Source organism: Pararge aegeria, chromosome 6 (assembly GCF_905163445.1).
Source record: "Pararge aegeria chromosome 6, ilParAegt1.1, whole genome shotgun sequence".
NCBI classification, from domain to species: domain Eukaryota; kingdom Metazoa; phylum Arthropoda; class Insecta; order Lepidoptera; family Nymphalidae; genus Pararge; species Pararge aegeria.
The window spans coordinates 16,540,952-16,562,873 of record NC_053185.1 but is presented as its reverse complement, the minus strand read 5'-3'; the positions used below and the strand labels follow the sequence as shown (position 1 = coordinate 16,562,873).

The 21,922-nt window shown below is 37.4% G+C and overlaps 1 protein-coding gene across 11 annotated transcripts in view; it reads left to right on the top strand.

The window, feature by feature from the left end:
* The window catches only part of LOC120624456 (rho GTPase-activating protein 23), a 497,253-nt gene that overhangs the window by 354,174 nt on the left and 121,157 nt on the right, over positions 1-21,922 (top strand). For 10 of the 11 annotated variants that reach the window (XM_039891015.1, XM_039891008.1, XM_039891011.1 and 7 more), the window contains 5 exons: positions 17,090-17,266; positions 19,344-19,607; positions 20,224-20,465; positions 20,889-21,467; positions 21,682-21,896. In XM_039891015.1, coding sequence (XP_039746949.1) covers positions 17,090-17,266; positions 19,344-19,607; positions 20,224-20,465; positions 20,889-21,467; positions 21,682-21,896 — 1,477 coding nt within the window. The remainder of the gene's footprint in view (positions 1-17,089; positions 17,267-19,343; positions 19,608-20,223; positions 20,466-20,888; positions 21,468-21,681; positions 21,897-21,922) is intronic. The other variant, XM_039891012.1, reaches the window with a different exon arrangement.

Below are 21,922 nucleotides of genomic sequence, written 5' to 3'. Positions count from 1 at the left end.
ACTTATAGAATTTTCTCACTTATCCAGTTCTCACTTACCCAGGTTTGACTGTACTCGCTATAATTAGTCCGCTACTTCTACACTTAATATTCTAAAAGAAAATGTTTTTTTTGTGTACATCACAACGACGACGATGTTTGACCTACCTGGCGCAGCTTTGTTCTAAGTTGGAGGTCCTGGGTTCGAATCCCGGCAGTAAATTTAAGATTTTATTATTTCTGAATTTTCTGCGATCTGGTCTGGTGTCAGGCTTCGGCCGTGGCTAGTTACCACCCTACCGACAAAGTCGTATATTTAAAAAACCTCTTGTTTAAATTTAAAAAAAACTTGCCTATTACAGGATGTTCTTTTGAAGCGTAGTTTAGGAGATACAGATACATATTACATAAAAGCGAATATTGATACTATAGTACACGAGGAAGAAGCCGCGGGATTAGCTAGTTTTTAGTAAACAAGGAAGCAAAAAGAGTAATTATTTTCTCCATAGTCGCTTAAATCTGTACGTAGACAAATGGCGCAAAAGCTGACTTGAATATAACCGTAAAATTAACACACAAAGCGAAACTAATAGTTTCACTTTTCCAGCTAACTAATCATTTGGAAGATGTGCAATTAGAGCATGTCCGAACACGTTTTAGACGTATGATCATAATATAGTCTAGTCAAGATTTTAAAAAAGGTTTTAAATCTTGACCAAGCTCCTAAAAATATGAGCGATAGCTTATTCGATGCGGAATACGTAAAGTTTTATATATTGTTTGTTATTATTTTTTGAAATGATCAAATATAAAAAATTATTCAGTTTTAGTGCTTGTAACTTGTTGACTAGATAATAAGCCATCTTTATGATGTCTAGGTTTAAATATAAGTCAAAAATAGGTTGTCTGTAAATTCGGTTTACTGACGATAGTTAAACGTGACAACGTCATAAGACAATACTGATGGAATGGTTGCATTTTTCAAAAGAAAATTTAAATTTTATTTGTTTGATAGATATTTTTTATGGATATAGAAAGTAGGTAGATGGAAATCACGATTGAATTGATCAAGTTACATTTATTTGTACGCATAAATACAATTATGTCATTTTTTTTACAATGTACATAGTTTCTATCATCATCGTTGCTATAAACAATTGACACCACATTCAATTTTCACTGCACTTCATACTTGACGAAAACATGTAAATGTATTATTGTATAGCAGCTGTCCACGCGGACGTATCGCTCACTCAAGTAAGAGAGAGACAGATGTCGAACGCTGCCAAGCGCGGAGGCCGATTGTGCCTCTTTGTCGCTCGTTCCGCGCTCTCGCTTGCACTTCAAGTCTTAAATGGAACGCCTCAGAGCGAGGTAACGCCGCATGAGTCATGTTTTTTCGTGCGTGCAGCCGGCTCCATCGAATTATAAGACGTTGTCACGTCAAAAAAAGTTCCGAACGCACCGCAGTTAAAATCGAAAAAATTATGTCACGCTTTGACGTTATAAAGCAATAATTTAATATGTTACTAAAGGGTTTTGATAATTAAAAATGACTTCACGATTTCTATTGGATAGAAGCAGGCCTCACTCGGAATTCCATGATATACATACAATCAAAGATAAGCTTAATGATTACTAAAACTTGCTACTATATAGCTGACTAATAATTAGCCCCTGACTGCAAACATCCCCTGATGGTAGGTGCTAATGCAGTCTAAGATGGTAGCGGGCTAACCTGTCGTGGACTTTTTTTTGGAACTTTTAAAGGGGAACAACTTTGTCATAGACGATTTTATAGCAACTTTAACACACAGCGGAAGGTCTCAAAAGGAGAAGAAAACCACCGATTTTGGAACATTCTTCATTAATGCTATACTCCTTTTGGTCTTAGCGTGATAATATTGTTTATTGTTATTAGGTACACAAAACAGGTAATCTAAATATAAGTAATAACAAGTTTTGTTCTAAGCTACAACACAAAGTACGTGTACACAACTTGGAATTAAATTAAACAAAAAGTAAAGATAAAATTAAAGTTGAAACAAAAAAAAAACACTTAAAAAAATAATATATATATGATTTCCCTAAAGATTGTGTGGAATAGTCCTTAATAATTTGATTTTTAAAAATATTTATCCTTTCGTTAAAAATGACAATATTGCCATTACTTGATACTAAATCATTAGAAATATAATATATCCTATAGGATTCCTTGATAAATGGGCAATACAACAGAATTTTTCAAATCGGATCAGTAGTTCCTGAGATAATCGTGTGCAAGTTAACAAACAAACTCTTCAGCTTTATATATTGAGGTATAAGATAAGATCTTGATCCGAACCATGGCTCAAAACCGCGACTCCACAGCAAAGACAACTACGCAAAAGGGGTCGTCATCTTGTTAACATAAATACTTGTTGCGTATAATTTTAATTGATTTAATAGGAACTCGATAGTGTCACGGATCGGGTTACAAATACGGATAGCTGTCGACCGATAGCTCTCGCTAATCGATTACAGGTATAATCGGCGGGTTTATTAAATTATTACACGATTTCTGCTCCACATACCGCGTGACATGGGATTTATGGGCCAGCAGTCGGAAACGATTTCATACCCGGTCATAACCCTTGTATGGCAGTTTAGTAAAACCTCTTCCCCTGAATGATTTATAATGCAGTTATAGACTGCAGAGGTATAGGTTCAATCTCCGTCACGCACCTCTTTACTTTTTTAATTACGTTCGTTTTAAGCAATAAAATGTCCCTCGCTTCACATCGTGAAGCAACCTAAATTCCGGAGAGATCTTCATGATGTTCTCAATGGTTTGAGTGTACCAATCCGTACTTTCCAAGCGTGGTATGTATTGTATGTTACTATTTTCATCATTTTGCAGCGACCCTGCTTTCTGAGCCCAAGGCCGTGGGTTCGATTCCCACTACTGGAAGATGTTTGTGTTATGAGCATGGATGTTTTTCAGTGTCTGTGTGTTTATATTTATATTCTAAGTATTTACTATTTATGTATATCATTCATAAAAATATTTATCAGTCATCTCATAACACAAGCAACGCTTACTTTGGGGCTAGATGGCGATGTGTGTGTGTCGTAGTATATTTATTATTTTTGTATATTTATTATTATTTCAAGTAGGCCTACTTTATAAGCACGTCAAGTATGTATGTTTGTAGTGACTCTACCTAACACCGGTTCTTTATTTGCCTGAATCGACTCTACCATTTCTAGCACGCAAAACCTTAGCTTATATGCACCTTATATGCTATATGTTTTAATGTTGTGCTAAATATACACAAAATACCGGTATCTAGCTGTTGCATGCGAATCAATTAGACACGGCATAATATAATAAACCAGCGCTAAGCGTTTGCATTTTATTCAGCTAGTACGCAGAACCGGTCACATTTGACATCGCCCTGCCTCGATGTCAAATGTGCCGCCTAAGCTGCAGTATCCGGAACCATTCGTTTAGCGCTTTCCTATACTAATAATAAATCGTATGGCTATGCGTACGTATACATTTTGCCGGTGCGTTTGTGCTCGCTCATCTCCCACAGTGACCAATTAGGATTTTCAGTGAGGTATTGCTTTGGTTGGGCTTGCTAGCGTTACATTTAAATGCTTTGGTCCATTAATTACGTGAGGTGTTTTTTTTTTCACCCTCCCCCCCCTGGTTAAATGTCGTGAGTCGTGAACACAAGCTCTTTGGGGCTAGATGGCGATGTGTGTATTGTCGTAGTATATATTTTTTGTTTTTACAAATCCTTGAGATACTTTTTAACCAGGTTTTATACCTAAATATACTTCTATATTTTTCACAACCTAAACATACATGGACATACATACATACATACATCTCTATAGCTTGTTTAAAAATATTGTAGTCTTCAGTATGTTTGAAGCGGCTTCAACAATTTGGATCAAGGTTATTCTTCCTATGTTTTAAAACGCAGTTTTAAACAATAGGAGAAAAATTTAAAAATAAAAACATCTTTTAAAAACGCCGTTAATCTCTTGGATGTTATCCGTTAAAAAAAGTCAGATTGCTTTACACATCTAAATTCTAAGTCTCCAAAAAACATCATTTTACAAAAATAAATGCTTCGCGAAGCTCTGTTGCCCAAGCTGCTACAACTTAGGGAAACAAATGTCTTCACAAATGCCTTAGTCAACGATCAAAACACATTTCGAACTATCTATTTAACAAATAAAACCACCCGTTTTAAGCGCCCAAATGAGTATTATTTCTTATACAATCGCCACTCTGATCACATAAGAATCTAGTTTTATATAACAGCCTGGAGTTAACTGAAGGGTTTTTCTATCAAGTCACGAGTACCGGTATCGATAGGCGAGTTAATCAATTAAAGGCGCTAGGCTTGATTTAACTGCGGGAAACTAGTCACTTGTCAGCATCGACCATAATCTGTAGGTACCGTCCGCCGCAGCTGTGGGACATTTATTTTAATTCCAACTTGATATCTGCGCGGTGATAGGCACAGTTTGTAGGACTTCGACTTCACCTTCGGGGGCGCGAGTTCGAATCCCACCTCTAACTTTTCTAAGTTATGTGCGTTTTAAGCAATTAAAATATCACTCGCTCTCCATAATGTTCTCAAAGATATGTGAAGTCCACCAATCTCTGACGGCCGATTGGCGCAGTTTGCAGCGACCCCGCTTTCTGAGCCCAAGGCCGTGGGTAATGGATTCGATTCCCACTACTGGAAAATGTTTGTATCATGAGCATGAATGTTTTTCAGTGTCTGGGTGTTTATATGTATATTCTGAGTATTTATGTATATAATTCATAAAAATCAGGCATCTTAGTACCCATAACACAAGCTACGCTTACTTTGGGGCTAGATGATCGCCATCTGTGTTTTGTCGTAGTATATTTATTTATTTATAAAAAAGAAAAAAAAATTGCACTGGGCCAGTGTAGTGTACTTCGGCTTTTAGCCCTTATCTTTGTGGAATGGCCCGTGCCCTGTAGTAAGCTGGTATTGGGTTGGTACGATGATAATAATAATGGTGATTACCTAGTGGATAACCCCAACTAAAATAGTGACTAGCCACGGACGAAGCCTGCCACGAGATTAGACTAGGTTAAATTCAGAAATTATAAATAGCCCAATTGTCCCTGCCGGGGATCGAATCTGAGACCTTCACTCACAAGCCTCAGCGCTCACCACTGCGCCACGGAGATTGTCAAAACCAGCCTCAACCCTTTTCATTCTGTGAGGAGACCTGTACCGTATATTATGAGGCCGGTAACGTGCTGCTAATGGTTATGACAATAGTAGGTATTGTTGACCTCCGTTTTATATTTGCGTATTTCTAAACAAGTGCCTATCATTTTTTTTTTGGTATAGAGTCTAATCCATCAATATTCATAAGTTAATCATTTTAGACACTCCGTATACATTCGTATTGATCTTATTAAGTACTCTAGATCTAGATCAGTGAACTTTTACTCAAGCTATCGCAACGAAACCTAGATAAAATTCCAGTTTGACCTGTCACAATGTTTTCCCATCTCGCCTGCCGTTTTCTCTTAGCGATGTTTGTAATCGCGCGATCTTATCACTTATCAATAAATTGATCTCAAACGAACGTGTAAGCATTAAAAATATAAATTTTCATTTCGAATGTCGATAGGAAATTGTGTTCGTGTTCGCGCGACAACAAAAACTGGCAATCGACTTTGAACTAACCTAAGATATAGCTAGAACTGATCAGTTCACCCACCTAGTGTTAGTCGCTTTCGACGAACTAACGGCCAGTTTCTAATATGCGTGTCGTTATTAGAAACAAGCGAGCGTTACTTTGAAGAATTCCATGATGTACTTAAAACATCTAGCTTAATTTGCTGACGATTCAACCAGACAAATCCGTGGTGTTATTTTTTATTTGTAAAACCACAAATACGTTATTCATTTGGCTCCGATAGCGGAGCATACAATACTAGATTGTCTGGTGGGAGGCTCCGGCTACTTGCGAGCGTATACAGCGTTTTGTTACGGTGCAGTGTATACAACGAAATATTGTTGAAGGATGCATAAGTCCATTTCATTAGATATCGCCCTGTAAAAATATGATATCAAAAGAAGCATACTTTTTTCCATACAAACTAATTCAAAACATTCTAAGTGTTTACTTATGAGATAAAAGACCGTCATGTGCATAGTACCCGTGCTAAGCGACGCGTACGTATTATAGTGACAGGAGTCACATGATTTTAATTTTGCATGTGATGTTAAGGCTGTATCTGATTTCTTTCAGTAAAACTATGACAGTGGTTTACTCAAAAACTATTAGTGTTTGTAGATAAGATTTAGAGACAGTAAACAATGTACTTCTAAAGCATGGGAAGTTATATTTCGGTTTCATTTTCATGTTGTATACCGATTATAGAATAGTTAATTGCCTTACATTTAAAGGTTAACTCGCTACAATCTTGGGTTGCATGATCACGCTCCAACTGCTGTGTTTATAGTCAAGGGATATTCTAGAGTACTCTTTGTTTCATTACCAAATTGTGCTTCCAAAAGACAGATTATTATCATATCCCGACCTTGCCCTACGACAAACAGCCCCGTACTTTATTTCATAACTAGGCCATTATCTAACCTTAGCCAATGCTTTGTCGAGATAACAACGTGGAGTGTCAAATGTATTTGTTTATCTCGAATTGTCGCATTATGATCGCACGAGTCGGGCTTTATGACACAAGTTCCAGCAACCTTGTTACAGATCTACGCCAGCTATGTAGGTTAAAGTTTTGCAAACGCTACAGTCAGTTCGGAATGCGATAATATGATTTTGAAGAAATAAAAATTCGACTTCATTGTAAGCAATGGAATCTATTTATTAGTATACAAATAAAAAAGAGACGTATCTGTCTGTTATCATGAAATATCTGCGCTTAGAATTAGTTCAACATAAGTCTTGTACAATGAAATTTTATGGTATATTATCAAAATTAAGCTTAATTTTGATAATATATCATGGATTTCCGCAAAGTAACGCCTGCTTCTATCCAATATCCCGAAATTTTATGGTCCGTTTTGCCACTATAAGTTATTTGATTTAACACAAAAATTGAATCGAACCCTTTTTTTTATTTCTCTATAAGTTAGCCCTTGAAATCTCACCTGCTGGTAAGTGACGTTGCGGTATAAGATGTTTAGGGACTCACCTGTCAGGAGTGTGGCAGTTATATTAAAACCTTACCCCTAATCTGATTCTACGCGACATCGTACAAGAATATAGAATCGCTTAGCAGCACGTCTTTGTCGGTAAGGTAACAAGCCACGGTCACCCCTGACCAGAGAAAATTTAGAAATTATAAATTCTAAAATTGCCCTTGCCGGAGATAGAACTTTGGACCCCCCTTATAACAATTCTCATTATAAAAAAAAAGAATCAAGAAGTTCACAGTTATAACATTAAACTACAGTATGCAATAGCATTAGAATTCAGTCAAAATGACATAGAAACCAAACATGCAAAAAAGTTATGACTGATACATGAAACGTGTAATTAGTACGAATGCACAAATGTTCGTATTTTTACCGGGCAAAACATTAAAAAAATCGTTTCTTGAAGAAATTAAAAAAAGAAAGCAGTGCCTTATTATTTGCTCCACGCTGATTCCGTATTCGTCAACTCGACATTAGTGGTTTGTTTGCTATTTAATGAAATTATTTACATGGATTTATTCAAACATCAATTAACAGCCACTTTACTTTAACAAACAATCTTCTGTCTACATTTATTTAACCACCACTTCCGAGCAGGCGTGAAGTAGCATAATAGATCACTCCTTGGAAAGTCGTCTTCCTCACTAACTAACGTAAACGGTTCAACCTTTCTCTGAGATCAAAGTCACTTGCATTGTTTGCGCCTTGCCTAATCATCTACCTGCGTGTATGAATCTCTTTGAATAGGGACAAAAATAAGCTTTGCAAAAGGTTTAGGTATTTTTTTCCGTTTAACACCCAAAGTAATTATAATAAAACAACCCATTGACGATTTAATTAATTTGCTAGCCATTTTTATGAACAGTTTCTACACTTATACACTGCGATAATTAATACGATGAGTTAGTTCACAGCTAAATCGCACTGAATACAATCTTTTAACACTTGCTTTACTGCAAAATCCTTGTTAAAACTATTCAATACCGCGATTTTTATGAGCGTACGGCCCATAACCTATAATAAAACAACCTAATGCATTGACGAGTGACACTGACTACATTTTATTTTTAAAACAAAAAAACATGTCATGCACTAGTAACATATTGTGTAGATATAAGACCTTTAACAGTAATAATAATCAATTTATGTAAAATCTCTTTAAATATTGAGAGAAGATTAAGAAACTAATAAATTAAATTACGGATTTTGAAAATATATTCAATCTCTCGCTCAATAAATTGAAATAAAAATCTCTATAAGGGATGTTCAGGGCAAATATTTCAATGACTTTAAATCATATTTAATTTTTCAATACACATATACACACTTTCTAATTTATTTATTCGTAAGTACCTACCTGAGAGTTCAAAATTCAAAAATTCGTTTATTTCAAGTAGGTCTAATATAAGCACTTTTTAAACGTCTGTCTGTGTGTAGTGACTCTACCACCGGTTCGGAAGGCAGATGCTACCGGGAAGAAGCCGGCAATTAAATCAGCAATTGCTCTTTTCCAATATCAACAATTTACATTTTACATTTTAAAATTCATCAATCAATCAATCTTGTGAGAGATGAAAGTTAAATGAAAGTTCTCCATAATAATCTCAAAGGTGTGCGAAGTCCATCAATCCGCACTGGGCCAGGGTGGTGGACTACAGCCTTAACCTCTTCTCATTGTGGACGGAGACCCTTGCTGATGATGATGATGATGATGTAAAATAATGGTTAGATCTTCGGTCCTAATACCGGGGAAACCGAATTCCAATCATCAAGCAAGGAAAAATCGTGAGGAAACCTTCATGCCTGAAAGTTCTTCATAATGGTTCTGAAAGGCGTATGGTAGTATACGAATCCGCACTCGGTCAACGTGGTATAATAGACTACGGTCTAAAACCTTCTCATGAAAGGAGATCCGTGCCCTGTAGCGGAACGATAATGGGTTGAAAACGAGCTGAAAAACTGGAACATTTGCAACGATCATTAAATTTTGTGTGCGCATAAATCGTTAAAATCGCAGACGCAATTAAAATTATCAAAGTTGTGAAAAAAGGCGGATTTACGGCTGAACGTACTCGTAAGTGCACTTAACTCTTCCGTCGTAGTTATAAAAAAAAAAGTTAACGTCAAAGAAAGTAGTTCCGGTGGGCAAATACGCTCGTTGCTGGATTTAACCAGACATATAGGCGCTGCGCAAACGTTTGCATTTATTGTTTGTCCGCTCATATAGTTAGCAGAACCCGCAGGCTAGTTAGGAAACTACGTGAAAATAAATTAAAACATTATTTAATCAATTCGATTAAATAATTACAATCATGAAATAACGAAAAAATCAATTACCAACTGCTAGTCACCGCAATTCTTCGAATCGCGACGCACCCATATACATAGCAAGTGTACAATACGTGCCGAGTCTTTGAAGTAGCCAACTTCGTGCTGGCGTAACGGAAGAACGCACAGGAAAAACGACGCAAAATAGGGCGGGCAATAACTTACCTTTACTTACCATTTACTTACCTTTTAGAAGTTTTACGTGGGGAACAGCTAGTGTGGTTTTAAAAAATTACCTACGTTTGCGCAACGCCTTACTACTCGTATTTATTTATGCCGCAAAATAGGGAGCGATAACTTTTTACGAGACACTCGGGGTGACGTCATTCAGGGCTGCCACTCGTAGTTGCTGCTGATAAAATGTTAAAGGCCTATACTGAACGGGCCTTAAAGTTTCTGCTGGTATTTAGTAATGTCGGGGTCGTCCTTTGCGTACGATTTATAGACAATACTAGCGATAATATAATTATATTCCTTTAAAACTCAAGTTGCGTAACTACCAGCTAGCCAGCGTGTTGTTTATATGTACTTACGTACTACGTAGATACTTCGAGTTGTGTATAAATAACTCAAATGATATCTATCTTTGCATCGTTCGAGACCATACAGGACTGAATTGTATCTATAATGCAGTCTTACTTATACAAGAATACCCACAAACTCAATGTCATTAAACAATTTAATAATTAAATAATAGCTATCAGGACATTTGTTAAAATCCTAATAAATTTAGTAAAATATCTGGCGTAAAATTCTAGTTGTTCAAATTATAATAATTATTTATCCACTTTATAAAATGAATGTAAAACAAATCTAACTAATCAACAAAATAGGTTCCTTAAAAAAAAACCTTAAACGTTGAGTTTAACAGCCATCATCGTAAAAAGAGAAAGTTTCGAGTTATAAAAAATACTTATATTTTATCCCGTACATCGCTACGACATAAAGTGAAGGTTCATATTTAATCGCATGGATAACGCTGCATCATTACATGAAAATTTCTACCAGTTGCTCCTACCGCAATTCGCGCTAAGGAACTTAGTTCCAGTAAATAATTAGGTATGCTACTTTATAGGCGGAAGTCATCAAATCCAAAGTTTTAAATTTTAAAATGCGTCAAATAACTAACTTTAGACATAAATAAAAAGTTCACATTAACGCGATGTTTCAAAGCAGGTATTTTCATAATATCTTTAGAATAGCAATATAAATAATATCTTTAGAATAGCAAAATAGTCAACATAAATAACAGTTTTACAGTACCTAACATCCACTGGAAACCTAATGATATTCTGACTGTGTAAACAATTGCACAAAAGCGATGAATTGTAAGTTCAACCCTGTTCAAGAAATTTGTAACGCAAGACAATGTATATTTATTGTAAAAGGGTTGACGACATCTCAAGTTCCTAGGTGAAATGGCAGAGTATACGAGGGTTTTAAAAACCCACGTACACGCTTCATTTGACATAAAATTTAAGTTGGCTTCTTATATCGTTGGTATGTTATAAATATGAAAGCTGATTTATGTTTATGGTATAGCTGCGACGAATTTGACGAATAGCTATTTGAAGAAAATATTGCATTCGCGCTGAGCCTGAAATGTCTTCCTTGGTAGAGTGTGGTAGGAACAGCTACAGTACACTCGGGCCGATTTTACCGGACGGTCGTATTACGATTGACGTTTCGTATTTCCCTGTTTTCTCATCTAAAACTATGCTGATTCAATTATTTTTGGTATGGAAATTGTAAAATGTTTTTTTTTATATATATTTGTTTTGAATCCTCTGAACATGGTGGTAAACAAGATAAAATTTTGGTCCTTTTAGAGGGTAAGATTATCTGTCGTATTCGTTTCCCAAGAAAATGATAGCGAAATGTCTACATGTTGATTTTACGAAAAATTTGAATTATTCTAGAGGCATTATCAATTTTCTAACAGGGGAATCATTTGTATGGAGAATCCTGCCTATACAATCCTCTTAAGGCTATCATCATAATTATCTTAACTTTCTTATCATTCTCATCTCATCATCTTTATTTATTTATATTTTATACTTCTATGCACTGGCTAATTTTCCAATCAAACAATCGTAACGAAACCAAACTCAATCCAGCAATATCTATCACGACAATAATAATAAATGTATGGAAGGTTTTTGTGCTAACGATAACAATATAGAGGTATAAACTATTATACCTCTATATTGTAACTTTGAAAGCAATTTGGTGTAAGCATTGATTTCTGTTATTAACGTACTAAGCTGATTGTCTCTATAATGCGCTAATAATGACATCTTAATGAGAAACGCTAAAAGTATATCTGGAACTAGTAATGTAGTTTTTTTAAGTCATTTTTATTTAAATTCCTTGGACACGGATTCACACTTAAAGCGCTAAAACGACGTCAATTCAATAGAGACAAAAACAAAGTGACACCAGCCTTTTCCGTGGTAATAATAGAGTTCAGTGAGTGTAAGTGTCAACAAATAGGTACATAGACAAGGATAGTTATTTTTTTCGATCATAGATAAACGTGCCGTTGAAATCTCATTTACCTAATAGGCTCACATGCTTAACAAACTTACGGAAGATGATAAGACACTAACACGTTGTCGGTTGTTCTATTTTTAAACTATAGTTCATTGATGTAATGTTTTTTTTTTAACTCAGCCCTTGACTCCAATCTCAGTCTCTGGTGGTAAGTGATGATGCAGTCTTTGATGGTTTCGGGCTAACCTGTAAATTAACCCAGACCCAGTTTTTTCCCGTCCCGGAACGCTAAATCGCTCGACGGTAAAGTAGCAAATGTATAATGCCGATAAATTCAATTCAATTTAAACAAAAACGTGTGTTTCACGTTTCACTGAACAATAAAATTTAAGATTTTTGTACAATTGAATCAATTAAACCACCGGAATGAGCCCGCAGACTTTGACGATTAAAATTGTACACCGTCAAACATTTTTTTGAAAAACTAAAATGTTAATAGCTAACTACAGGGTGTCGGTTTTTTGTGACGGTGACCGCGTCGTAAAAATTTACTCTCAGCATTTTCCGTAACGCGCCAAAAGAAGTATAACTTCAAAAAGTCATGCTCATCATCATCATTATTATATCGAACGATGTACGTCGTTACGTCACAACGTAGTTCCCGGGCGTTCCCTGTTTTGCGGGTATGTCCTGTCCACCTTATTGAGGGGTCCACTAACGTTGTGTTTATCGGTGCGGGGTCGGTCCGAGCTACGTGCCCGGCCCATTGCCACTTTAGCTACGCGACTCGTTGCGCTATGCTGTTAATTCTTGGACGGATCTCCTAACTTCAGGTTCAATAAGAAGCAAACTAACTCTGTGTCTCTTTATGCAGTCTATAGTTAGAGACAACGTCTCGTTAACTTCTTCTATTTATTTATATTATTTTTTTTCTACGTGATATTCATTAAGTGTATTTATTCATTCTAAGTATAGTACTGGAAGATAAATGCTCCTTAACGTATACTGTGAACTGCAATAGTAGGCCTAGCACATTGTTAAAAGGCTGTAAGCTAGTGATCAAGCCTGCCCAGTAGCTATTCCAATTAACAGCAAGAACCAATCTAGTTCCGACTCTATATCTGTGTCGTACAGTTTAAATTCCCGTGTAATCGCATAGCGTGCCTTTGCGTAGATACTCCGATAATCCTAAATGACCATAGGCTAATCGTTTGACCTGACTACGCATAAGTATTAGTTCCTGTCATTTCGAAATGATTTATAGTTGTAGTACAGAGCAAATAATTTGTGCGAAATACTGTGCTTAAGATTCAGTTAGGTAATCATTAATGCTTAATATCGCACGTTTTCGAGTAAAATGGCAAGAAACCTTAACTTCACAAGAAACATATAACATTGTAAGTAATGTAGATGATCAGTATTTTAGTCTTGATGGAAAATAAGTCGAAAGAACAAAGCGAAGAAAGCAGCCCTACAAAGCCGGAAGGAAACCGAAAATCTGGTTACACCTGACATCTAAGGGTCTTAACTCCGTAACCCGATAGCGTAATACCTCCGCACTCGGGGCTTCCCATGATATTAAAACAAATCAGTCGTGGTCGTTAAATAAAAATCTGCTCAGTTACGTTTCGTCAAAATCGCTTTATCGTCATAAAATGATGAGAGTAATTTTTTTACGATGCGCGCGCACACCGTCACAAGAAACCAACACCATGAAGTTAGCTATAAGGTTTGACAGAGTACACTTTCAATTGCCAAAGTCTGCGGGCTCATTCCGGTGATTTAAATGATTCAATTATACAAAAATCTCAAATGTTAATGTTGAGTGAAACTTTGTTGTCCGATAATGAGTTTATTAGTATTCCCAATTCAATTGTGTTTATTATATCCATTTCTTTAATTATGGTTTTTTGTGATATTTGAATAACTAGATAATGCATTATAATAAAACTTTCAATGTATATTAGTGTCGTTTTTTCTACAAACTTAGAATAAGGCGAAAGATAATAATTTTTGATGATAGATTTTTATCTTGTTACGCCAAAGAAGTATAACTTCTTATTTTCTTAATTTAATTTATAACCAGTATCACTCGTTATGATGTACGAATATTCTAAAGTTATCTCATACATCCAAATGTTTGTTTGTTGAGGCATAAGTGGAATTTAAAAAACTCGCATACATATACATGCGATATGAACCCTTTTATGGATCCAGTCGTTACCAAAATAATCATGACTTTTTTATCTAGCTCACTAGTTTTAATTTAGAAATTTAAAAGAACTGGCTTGTCTTTCAATAAACATTTTTCTGTACACCTAGCATGGAATTTAAACGCTCGATATCGTGTAGTCGCTTTCGAATATCGTATTACTGTATCATTTTGGTAAAATGAACCTTTTGTTCCATATTTTTATGTGAATGAACACTACTGCCCGCACTCCTAGCATTCATGAGATAAAAATTGGAATTTAAAAAAACATACGTACATTCACAAAGCACTACCCTATAATTTATGTGTGACTCGTATTCGGAGGATGATATTTTAAGTACCCTGGTCAGAGAACCTGTGCACGCCTCAGAATGTAGTTTGGTCCATCATCGTCATTATCGTCATAAACCTATTAACGGCCCACCACCGGAGGTACAGGTCTCCTTCTTTGATTTAATTCTTCATTTATAATTTCCTATTATAATTAAGCTTGGGTATGAATTGCTCAACTTCAAAGCAAAACATTTACTCGACTGTGAGATGGTGATAATAAAAAAAACCTGGTTAAGTCTGTTGTGTGCTCTTCTTAGACCAGGGCGCGTTTGGAACCCTCCTAGCTTTAGTTTTAAGTTAACGAATGCACTTTTCACCATCAACTAACATTAGTGTTTTAACATGTAAATGTATGAACACTTCATAAGTGCCTGTGATAAGGTCTACAGGAATAAAACATTTTTGAATTTGAATTTCATTACTTTAACATTAAAGTGTAGCAATACTCGAATATACCGCGAGCTTTGAAACTACATACTAAAGGTCGTATTAGTCTGTGCCAAAGGAATGTTTTACCTAGAACTATTGGCAAATTTCAGCGTTAGAAATAAATATGAGTGACAAAATGATAAATAGGTTGGTCAATTTACGCTTTAGACATACACGTTAATGTGACTGACAAAAAGAGCATCTCCAGTGCTATGACGAATTGTGTATTCTCGGAAAAAGAAATATTAAATTTTATTTTAGATCACAAGCAATTATTCTCTATGGCATTGAAATGGCGCGAATTTGGAATATTGTGAAGAAAAAATGGATAATTCTTCACAAACTTTTTTTTTTTCTAATTTTTTTTATGGAGGGCTTTTTCACAACCTAACTACTGTAAATTTTTGCGTCACAAACATTTGTTTTATTCGACTAAAAGTTAGACCTTGACGGAAATCTCACCTGGTGGTAAGTGACGCTGCAGTCTAAGATAGTAGCGGGCTAGCCTGTTTAGGGTATGGTACGTGGCATCGAACCGGAAACCATACCAGGTTTAATCTAACTGCTATAAACCTATCAGGTTAGCCCGTTGCCATCTTAGACTGCATCATCACTTACCACCAGGTTAAATGCCTGTCAAGAGATTACTTGTAGACTGTAGAGAAATACAAAGAAATCGAGTTGTAATAATATATGGCTATCCAACGTGTTTAATGCCTGTTTTCACTAACGACCTAAGTACTCAAGACCTGAGCAATGCCCTAAGTAAGTTACGCCTAATTAAAGATTCACCACCACCTTCACCAGGCAACTCATATAATTTAACTCGTCTATGGTTCTTGCCACAAGGTGTAGTATAATGTGTTTGCATTATCATATTTATTCAATTTTCGTATGGATTTAAGGCTATTTAAATAAAACAACCGAATTTCAATTTTTTCCACGTCAGTTTACGACACTTCACGTGGATCTAGCCCTAGGCATCGCCTTAATCGGATGCCTAGTTATTTAAGTGATTCCTAGAAAAAATCGTTTCACGTAGCGGATCTTTAAGTTTACGGAGTCCCGTAAACTTAAAGATACGCTGAATCGGTGTCGTAACTTTAAACAGTTCCTAAGGTCGTCAGACATCGCATAAGAGTACGTGAAACGATTTTTTCAAGGAATCACTTAAATAACTAGGCATCCGATTAAGGCGATACCTAGGGCTAGATAAAACGGGCATTATTCGTTTCGTCTGCGTGCTCCTTTGATAGTTATGACATCCGGACACCAGTCTACCCGTAGAAGAGTGGTCGTGACGATTACAATTCTGGTTTTGAAGTTATTTCTGCTGCCGAGGCCAGTTTGCCACCTCCGCTATTCGAAACACGAATGGAGTTATGTATCCGAGCTGTAACTGTATTATTTTATTCAGATTTTTATTATCTTCTCAGCCGTTTTCGATCTGGCAATTTTTAATACAATAAAAACAAATTTATAAAACTAACAATGTTTAAATACAATTTTATAATAACATGCTGCAAGCGGTGATAGGCTAGCTTTTAGACCTTCCATTCTGGGAAATGGTTTGAAATGTGTTTTTTAAGAAATAACATTTTGTCTGGTGGGAGGAAGTGGCTAGTTACCACCCTACCGACAAAGACGTGGCTAAGCGATTTATTGTTCCATGCGATGTCGCGTAGAAATCGATTAGGGGTAGGACTACTATGCTCCCTAACAGGTTAGCCCGCTACCATCTTAGACTGCATCATCACTACCAAGGTGCATGCTACCAAGTGAGATTGCAGTCAAGGGCTAACTTGTAGGTGAATAAAAAAAATATATAAATTTTTGAAATTATGCTCAGGAAACCTACATGCCTGAGAGTTCTCCATAATCTTCTTAAAGTCATGTGAAGTCCAACAATCCCCAATTGGCAGCCTGTTCCTACTATTGCCCTAACGTTTCTCATTCATTCATTCATGTTATATAAGTTATCACCTCATTGGAGCAGGGTCTTTATTTTAAATCCCATCTCCCTCCTATAACCAGTGACACAGTGTTATTAGGTTTATTATTACAAATAATCAGTTTTTTTTGTTTGTTTGCAGCCACCACCAGTCGTCCACGCACCGCCAGTGGCGTTACCGCCTCCCACCTCCGCGTCGTCGCCGCCAGCCGCTCACTGCTCGGCCCCGCGAACCATCGTCATCCAGCGGCCCGACGCACGTCACGGCTTCGGTTTCACGCTCCGGCACCTTGTTGTATACCCGCCAGAGTCTTTACAGGTAACCGTCAACACATAATATTATATAACAACATGTTTGATAAGAAGTTACTTACTTTGCATAAGTCCATGATACACAAGGAAGTACTGGCAAGGTAAAACCGCACACTCCTCAGGGTTGGTAGACCCCTAACAGTAGACACACGAGAACAAACAAGTCGCTGGGCACAAACGAAACTAAACAATCAGAAATCTTATCAAAAACGTATTTCCAACTGTGGACGTCCTTCCGTTAAGATTTCAATGATGAATCTGCAATAATATTAAAACTCGTATGATTGCACGCAACGCGACAGATCTTGAAAGACAGTCGGAGCACTATCCGACGTCTTCAGGAGATCTTGACTGTTCTTTGTTCACAGAAATTGCGATTGTTATGGTCGGGCCATAAAAATAGCAATTTCTGTCAAATATGCAATCGGGGTGAAACGTGTATAGTATTTGCTTAAAGAGCCCTAGTGCATACACGTTTTTGTTACATATATAGCATTCACGTTAGCGTACATCTTTATTTTACTTATATAGAACGCAAAATCTATCTGCTCCACATAGACAGATTCAAGTCTGTCTAAATTTAAGTTACTGATTTTGATAACTTACATTAGGGGAGCCATGGATATAATATACTTTTAAAAATCTTACAGTTTTCATTAGAATATTTGATGGTTATCTTGCAAATTTGTAAAACTCAGATCAAAAAAGACGCGCCATGCATTCTTGATCCTTGAAGTAATTTTGTGGTCGTTCCTTCATCACTGAAGATCTTCATTAAAAATGTTATTGTTGTGGTATAACTAAATAAACTACTTTTTCTTTGTATTTTTCCTAATTCTTTTGCATAGTGATCTTTTTATTCCTTACATTCATTACGCTACAGATAGTGTCATTGTTGACTCGTATACATTAAAGAATTTATCACCAGTCATAGTATTCGTATCATGCTGATATTCATATAACCCATCCAATGAAGATAAATGTTATTAGGTATAATTATAGATCGCAGATAGACATTGTTTCGTATATTTATTGCATACAAATTAAGCTGCAAGTCATAGTAATTTAATTAGATCAGTCATGGTAATATCCTGGTCTCATGTATCAGTCGGCATCAAGATAAGATCAGGTTTTTATAAGCCTGTTCTGTGAACAAGTACAACGTTAGTTAGAATACAATTAAATAAAAAAAAATCAAAATTAAAATAAACTTCCCCTGCACGAACAGGAAAATTTTATGGGAAGGATACATCCGAAACATTTCTTCCCGGGGAAAGCACAAAATGTTTACTTGTCCCAAAAATTTGACAACACTCCGAGCATTGGCGTACGCGTGTATAAAATAATTCCCAAATAAATATATTTACGTGTAATATCAAAACGGGGTTAACTTCTGTTACCCCCGTTTTGTTCTGTTCTGTTAACTCCTATTGCCGTGCTTTGGCAAATGGACACGTGAATTTTATTTCTTGGAAGGGTATAATGCTTCGTATATTCACTTGAATTTAATGAAAGAACACGAGAGGACTTGTGGCTGTGAATTCAAGTAGGTATATGTAGGCACGCGAAGTTGTGCAAAAACCGCATTAAAAACTGTCTATCCGATTGAGTTCTGTGTCATACACAGTCCGATAAACAATGCTAAAGTTATTTTTTGTGTGTCAAGGTTTACAAAATAATAATTATGTATGCACCCAGCGGTGAAACAATCTGCTAAAATGCTAACGTTACTCTGTGCTAACATTGCACGGACGTCTTGCGGTTTCATTGCCGACGGTTCTCCACGACTTCGTTATTAGATAACTAAAAAAGGATCTCTTTAGCTTCATAATGCAGAGTATGGATATACTACTAGGCATATAGAAATAAAACACATTTTAAAACACGTTTGCTATAAAATGAGCCTACTTCTCAGTGCTACTTCTACAGATTTTCTTCTATGCTTTGACCTAGAACATCATATCATTTCCCGTTCTTCATTATGTCTGATACATAGCTTCGGCGGTCGGCCGTGGCTAGTCACCACCATACCGACCAAGACGTGCCACTAAGCGATAATGAATGTTAATCCTTTGCCACTCCAGGAATTGTATGAGGATGCGCGGCACCTGGCAGTGGGCGCAGTGGGTGCGCCAATGGACACCATCTTCGTAAGGTCCGTGCGGCCGGGCGGGCCGGCGGCTGCGGCGGGACTGCGAGCCGGTGACCGCGTGCTGGCCGTCAACGGCGAGCCCGTCGCGTGCGGCCGCTCCCGGGCGCCGTACGCAAGGGTCGTGCAACTCGCGCAACGAGAGCCCAGGACGCTGAGGCTGACTGTTGTGCCGAGAGATCACGATTTATTGCAAAGGGTAAGCATTAACGATCCAATGTTGATAGCGGCAACCGTTATTTGTATAAAACTATTAAGTAGTTGCTTCTTGTTTGCTGCAAAGCACAAAGCAGCATGGTTGCCATGCTGTGCTCCGTTCTGAAGGATACGGTTGCCGGTGTAATTAAAAGCACGTAAAGTTTAACACGTATGTCTCAGGTTGATGGAAACAGGGTGGATTATAGTATATAGCTGGTCCAATGCGAGTTGGTTGGCATGAACCGGTACCAACGACTTAACGCGTTTTTCAAGACGAAACCAAACTGAGATTTTTTAACAGAAAAACCCTGCCCTATCCCCCGGAATCTAACCCAGGCTTCAAAGATTCATAGTTGTATGCTAAGCACTACAGTAATGATTGGAATGATTTTTCAAGATCCTACTGTGGGTATGCTTACCTACAGTAGGTCAGACCAAAAACATTGTATTTTCCAGTTATGGAATTGTTAGTACAAACTTGGTGTTATGATACTGGGAGGATACTGCTGCATTATGCATTCATGGTAGGTATATGAATCAATATTGAATATCTGTACGGGATACCTCATCCAGAACTGTGTTTTATTCCTAAATCCTAAACTATATCTCCGTTTCAGTATTTCAGCGAAGCAGCATACAATCCAGAGTCGAACCAGCGGGTTCTCGAAATGCCAGCGGTCACCGAGCACGAGTCGCGCCTGTTCGACGCGTGCCGAAGACCGCGGCTCCCCGCGTTGCCCGCTCCGCAGGCTCCACTTCGACACCGCGAGGACCCGGAGTACGCGACGGTGGCCTCCCCACCGGCAAGGTTCGATGTGCCACGATTACCGACGACACCGCACTATCTTTTACATGATGGGTGAGGATAGATCACTTTTGTTATGTGTTTATACTCTTACAATCCTCTTGTGTTGTCAAATTGGATCTCATGATTTAATCAAGTAGAAAACAATACATCAATATTCTAGCAAGAAAGTTTGTTATGGAAATTCTTTAAATTATATTTCTTAAATATAGTTCAACAGGTACATAATTGTTTTATAAATATAACCTAAAATAAACTATTTAAAATGCTTTTTAAGTTAACTTTCCATCCAGCCTCCATGAAAAACTAACCTTATCTTCGAACTAACCTATTCAAAGCCTTACTCAAACGAGTTGGGGCAGCGGCTTCTTGGAGCTTTAACATATTTCTTTTATCATTATTTATTATATCATAATAAGTAATGTAATTCTAGTGAAAAAACAATATAACGTAAGATGTTTTATCCTTTACTTTCAGTAGGAGAGAATCCGACACATCTCTCCCATCGTCAGCCGCGGAGAGCAAAGACAGTCTCGGCTCCTTTGACTCCAACTCGACACTCACGGGCCGAGAGCTTGACGACTCGATCATCCTCTCCCGAATACGAAAGAGCCTTGAGCAGAAGGAGGCCTTCCTCAGACGTCCCAGCCAACCCACAGGGTGGGTCACCCCGGACGCACCACCACCGATAAAACAAAAAGAGTTTTATGCCAGACCGCAGAAGTTGCAAAAACCAGCGTGGCCACCGCCACCTTCTTCCCCACCACTCGCAGCATCCCCCCCACCGCCGTTACTCCAACCGCAGATCCACGAACAGAGAAAAGAAGAATGTGCCACTAGTGTAGATAGTGGAACGTACAGCGGTTATGGAGAAGTTAACGGAACGCATAGCGATAAGAGTAGAACGAAACAAGATAAGAGCCAGTTTGTGGCGACTTTGTCAAAGATACACGAGACCTCACCGAGTATGCAGAGTACGAATGTTGGAACTCTAAGCAATGGATCCTCTAGCGAGTTCAGAGAAGAAAATGGTTTATCTAGTAACCAGGATAATAGGTAAGTCGACTCCAATATTACAGACTGTTGTTTATTTCCAGACAAGCTTAATAAGGCATCAGCCTACTAACGTACCGAAGCTCATTCGGGATCATGTTATGTTTATTTAAAGACTGGATTACAGATCACAAAAGTTTTCTCAACATCTTTTTCGCAACTAGTTTAAATCGAGAAAATCAGAGATGGAACTTGTAATGAAATTATATTTTTTTAGATACCCAGTACCTGAGCTACAACTAGTAACAGCGCGTACCAGGCAGCTCGAAGAGGCGCGAGGGGTTGGCGAAAGAAGAACGGAAGTGGCGCGAAGTGAACTCGCGCGACTTTCCACCACGAGGCTGGAGCCCAGCGTGGCACTCAGGCGCAAGGAGTTCGAAACCAGAACTGTCAGGCGTGAAGCACGATCTCTGGATGTGCAACCTCAACATGGTAAGAGCAGAATATTAATCACAAAG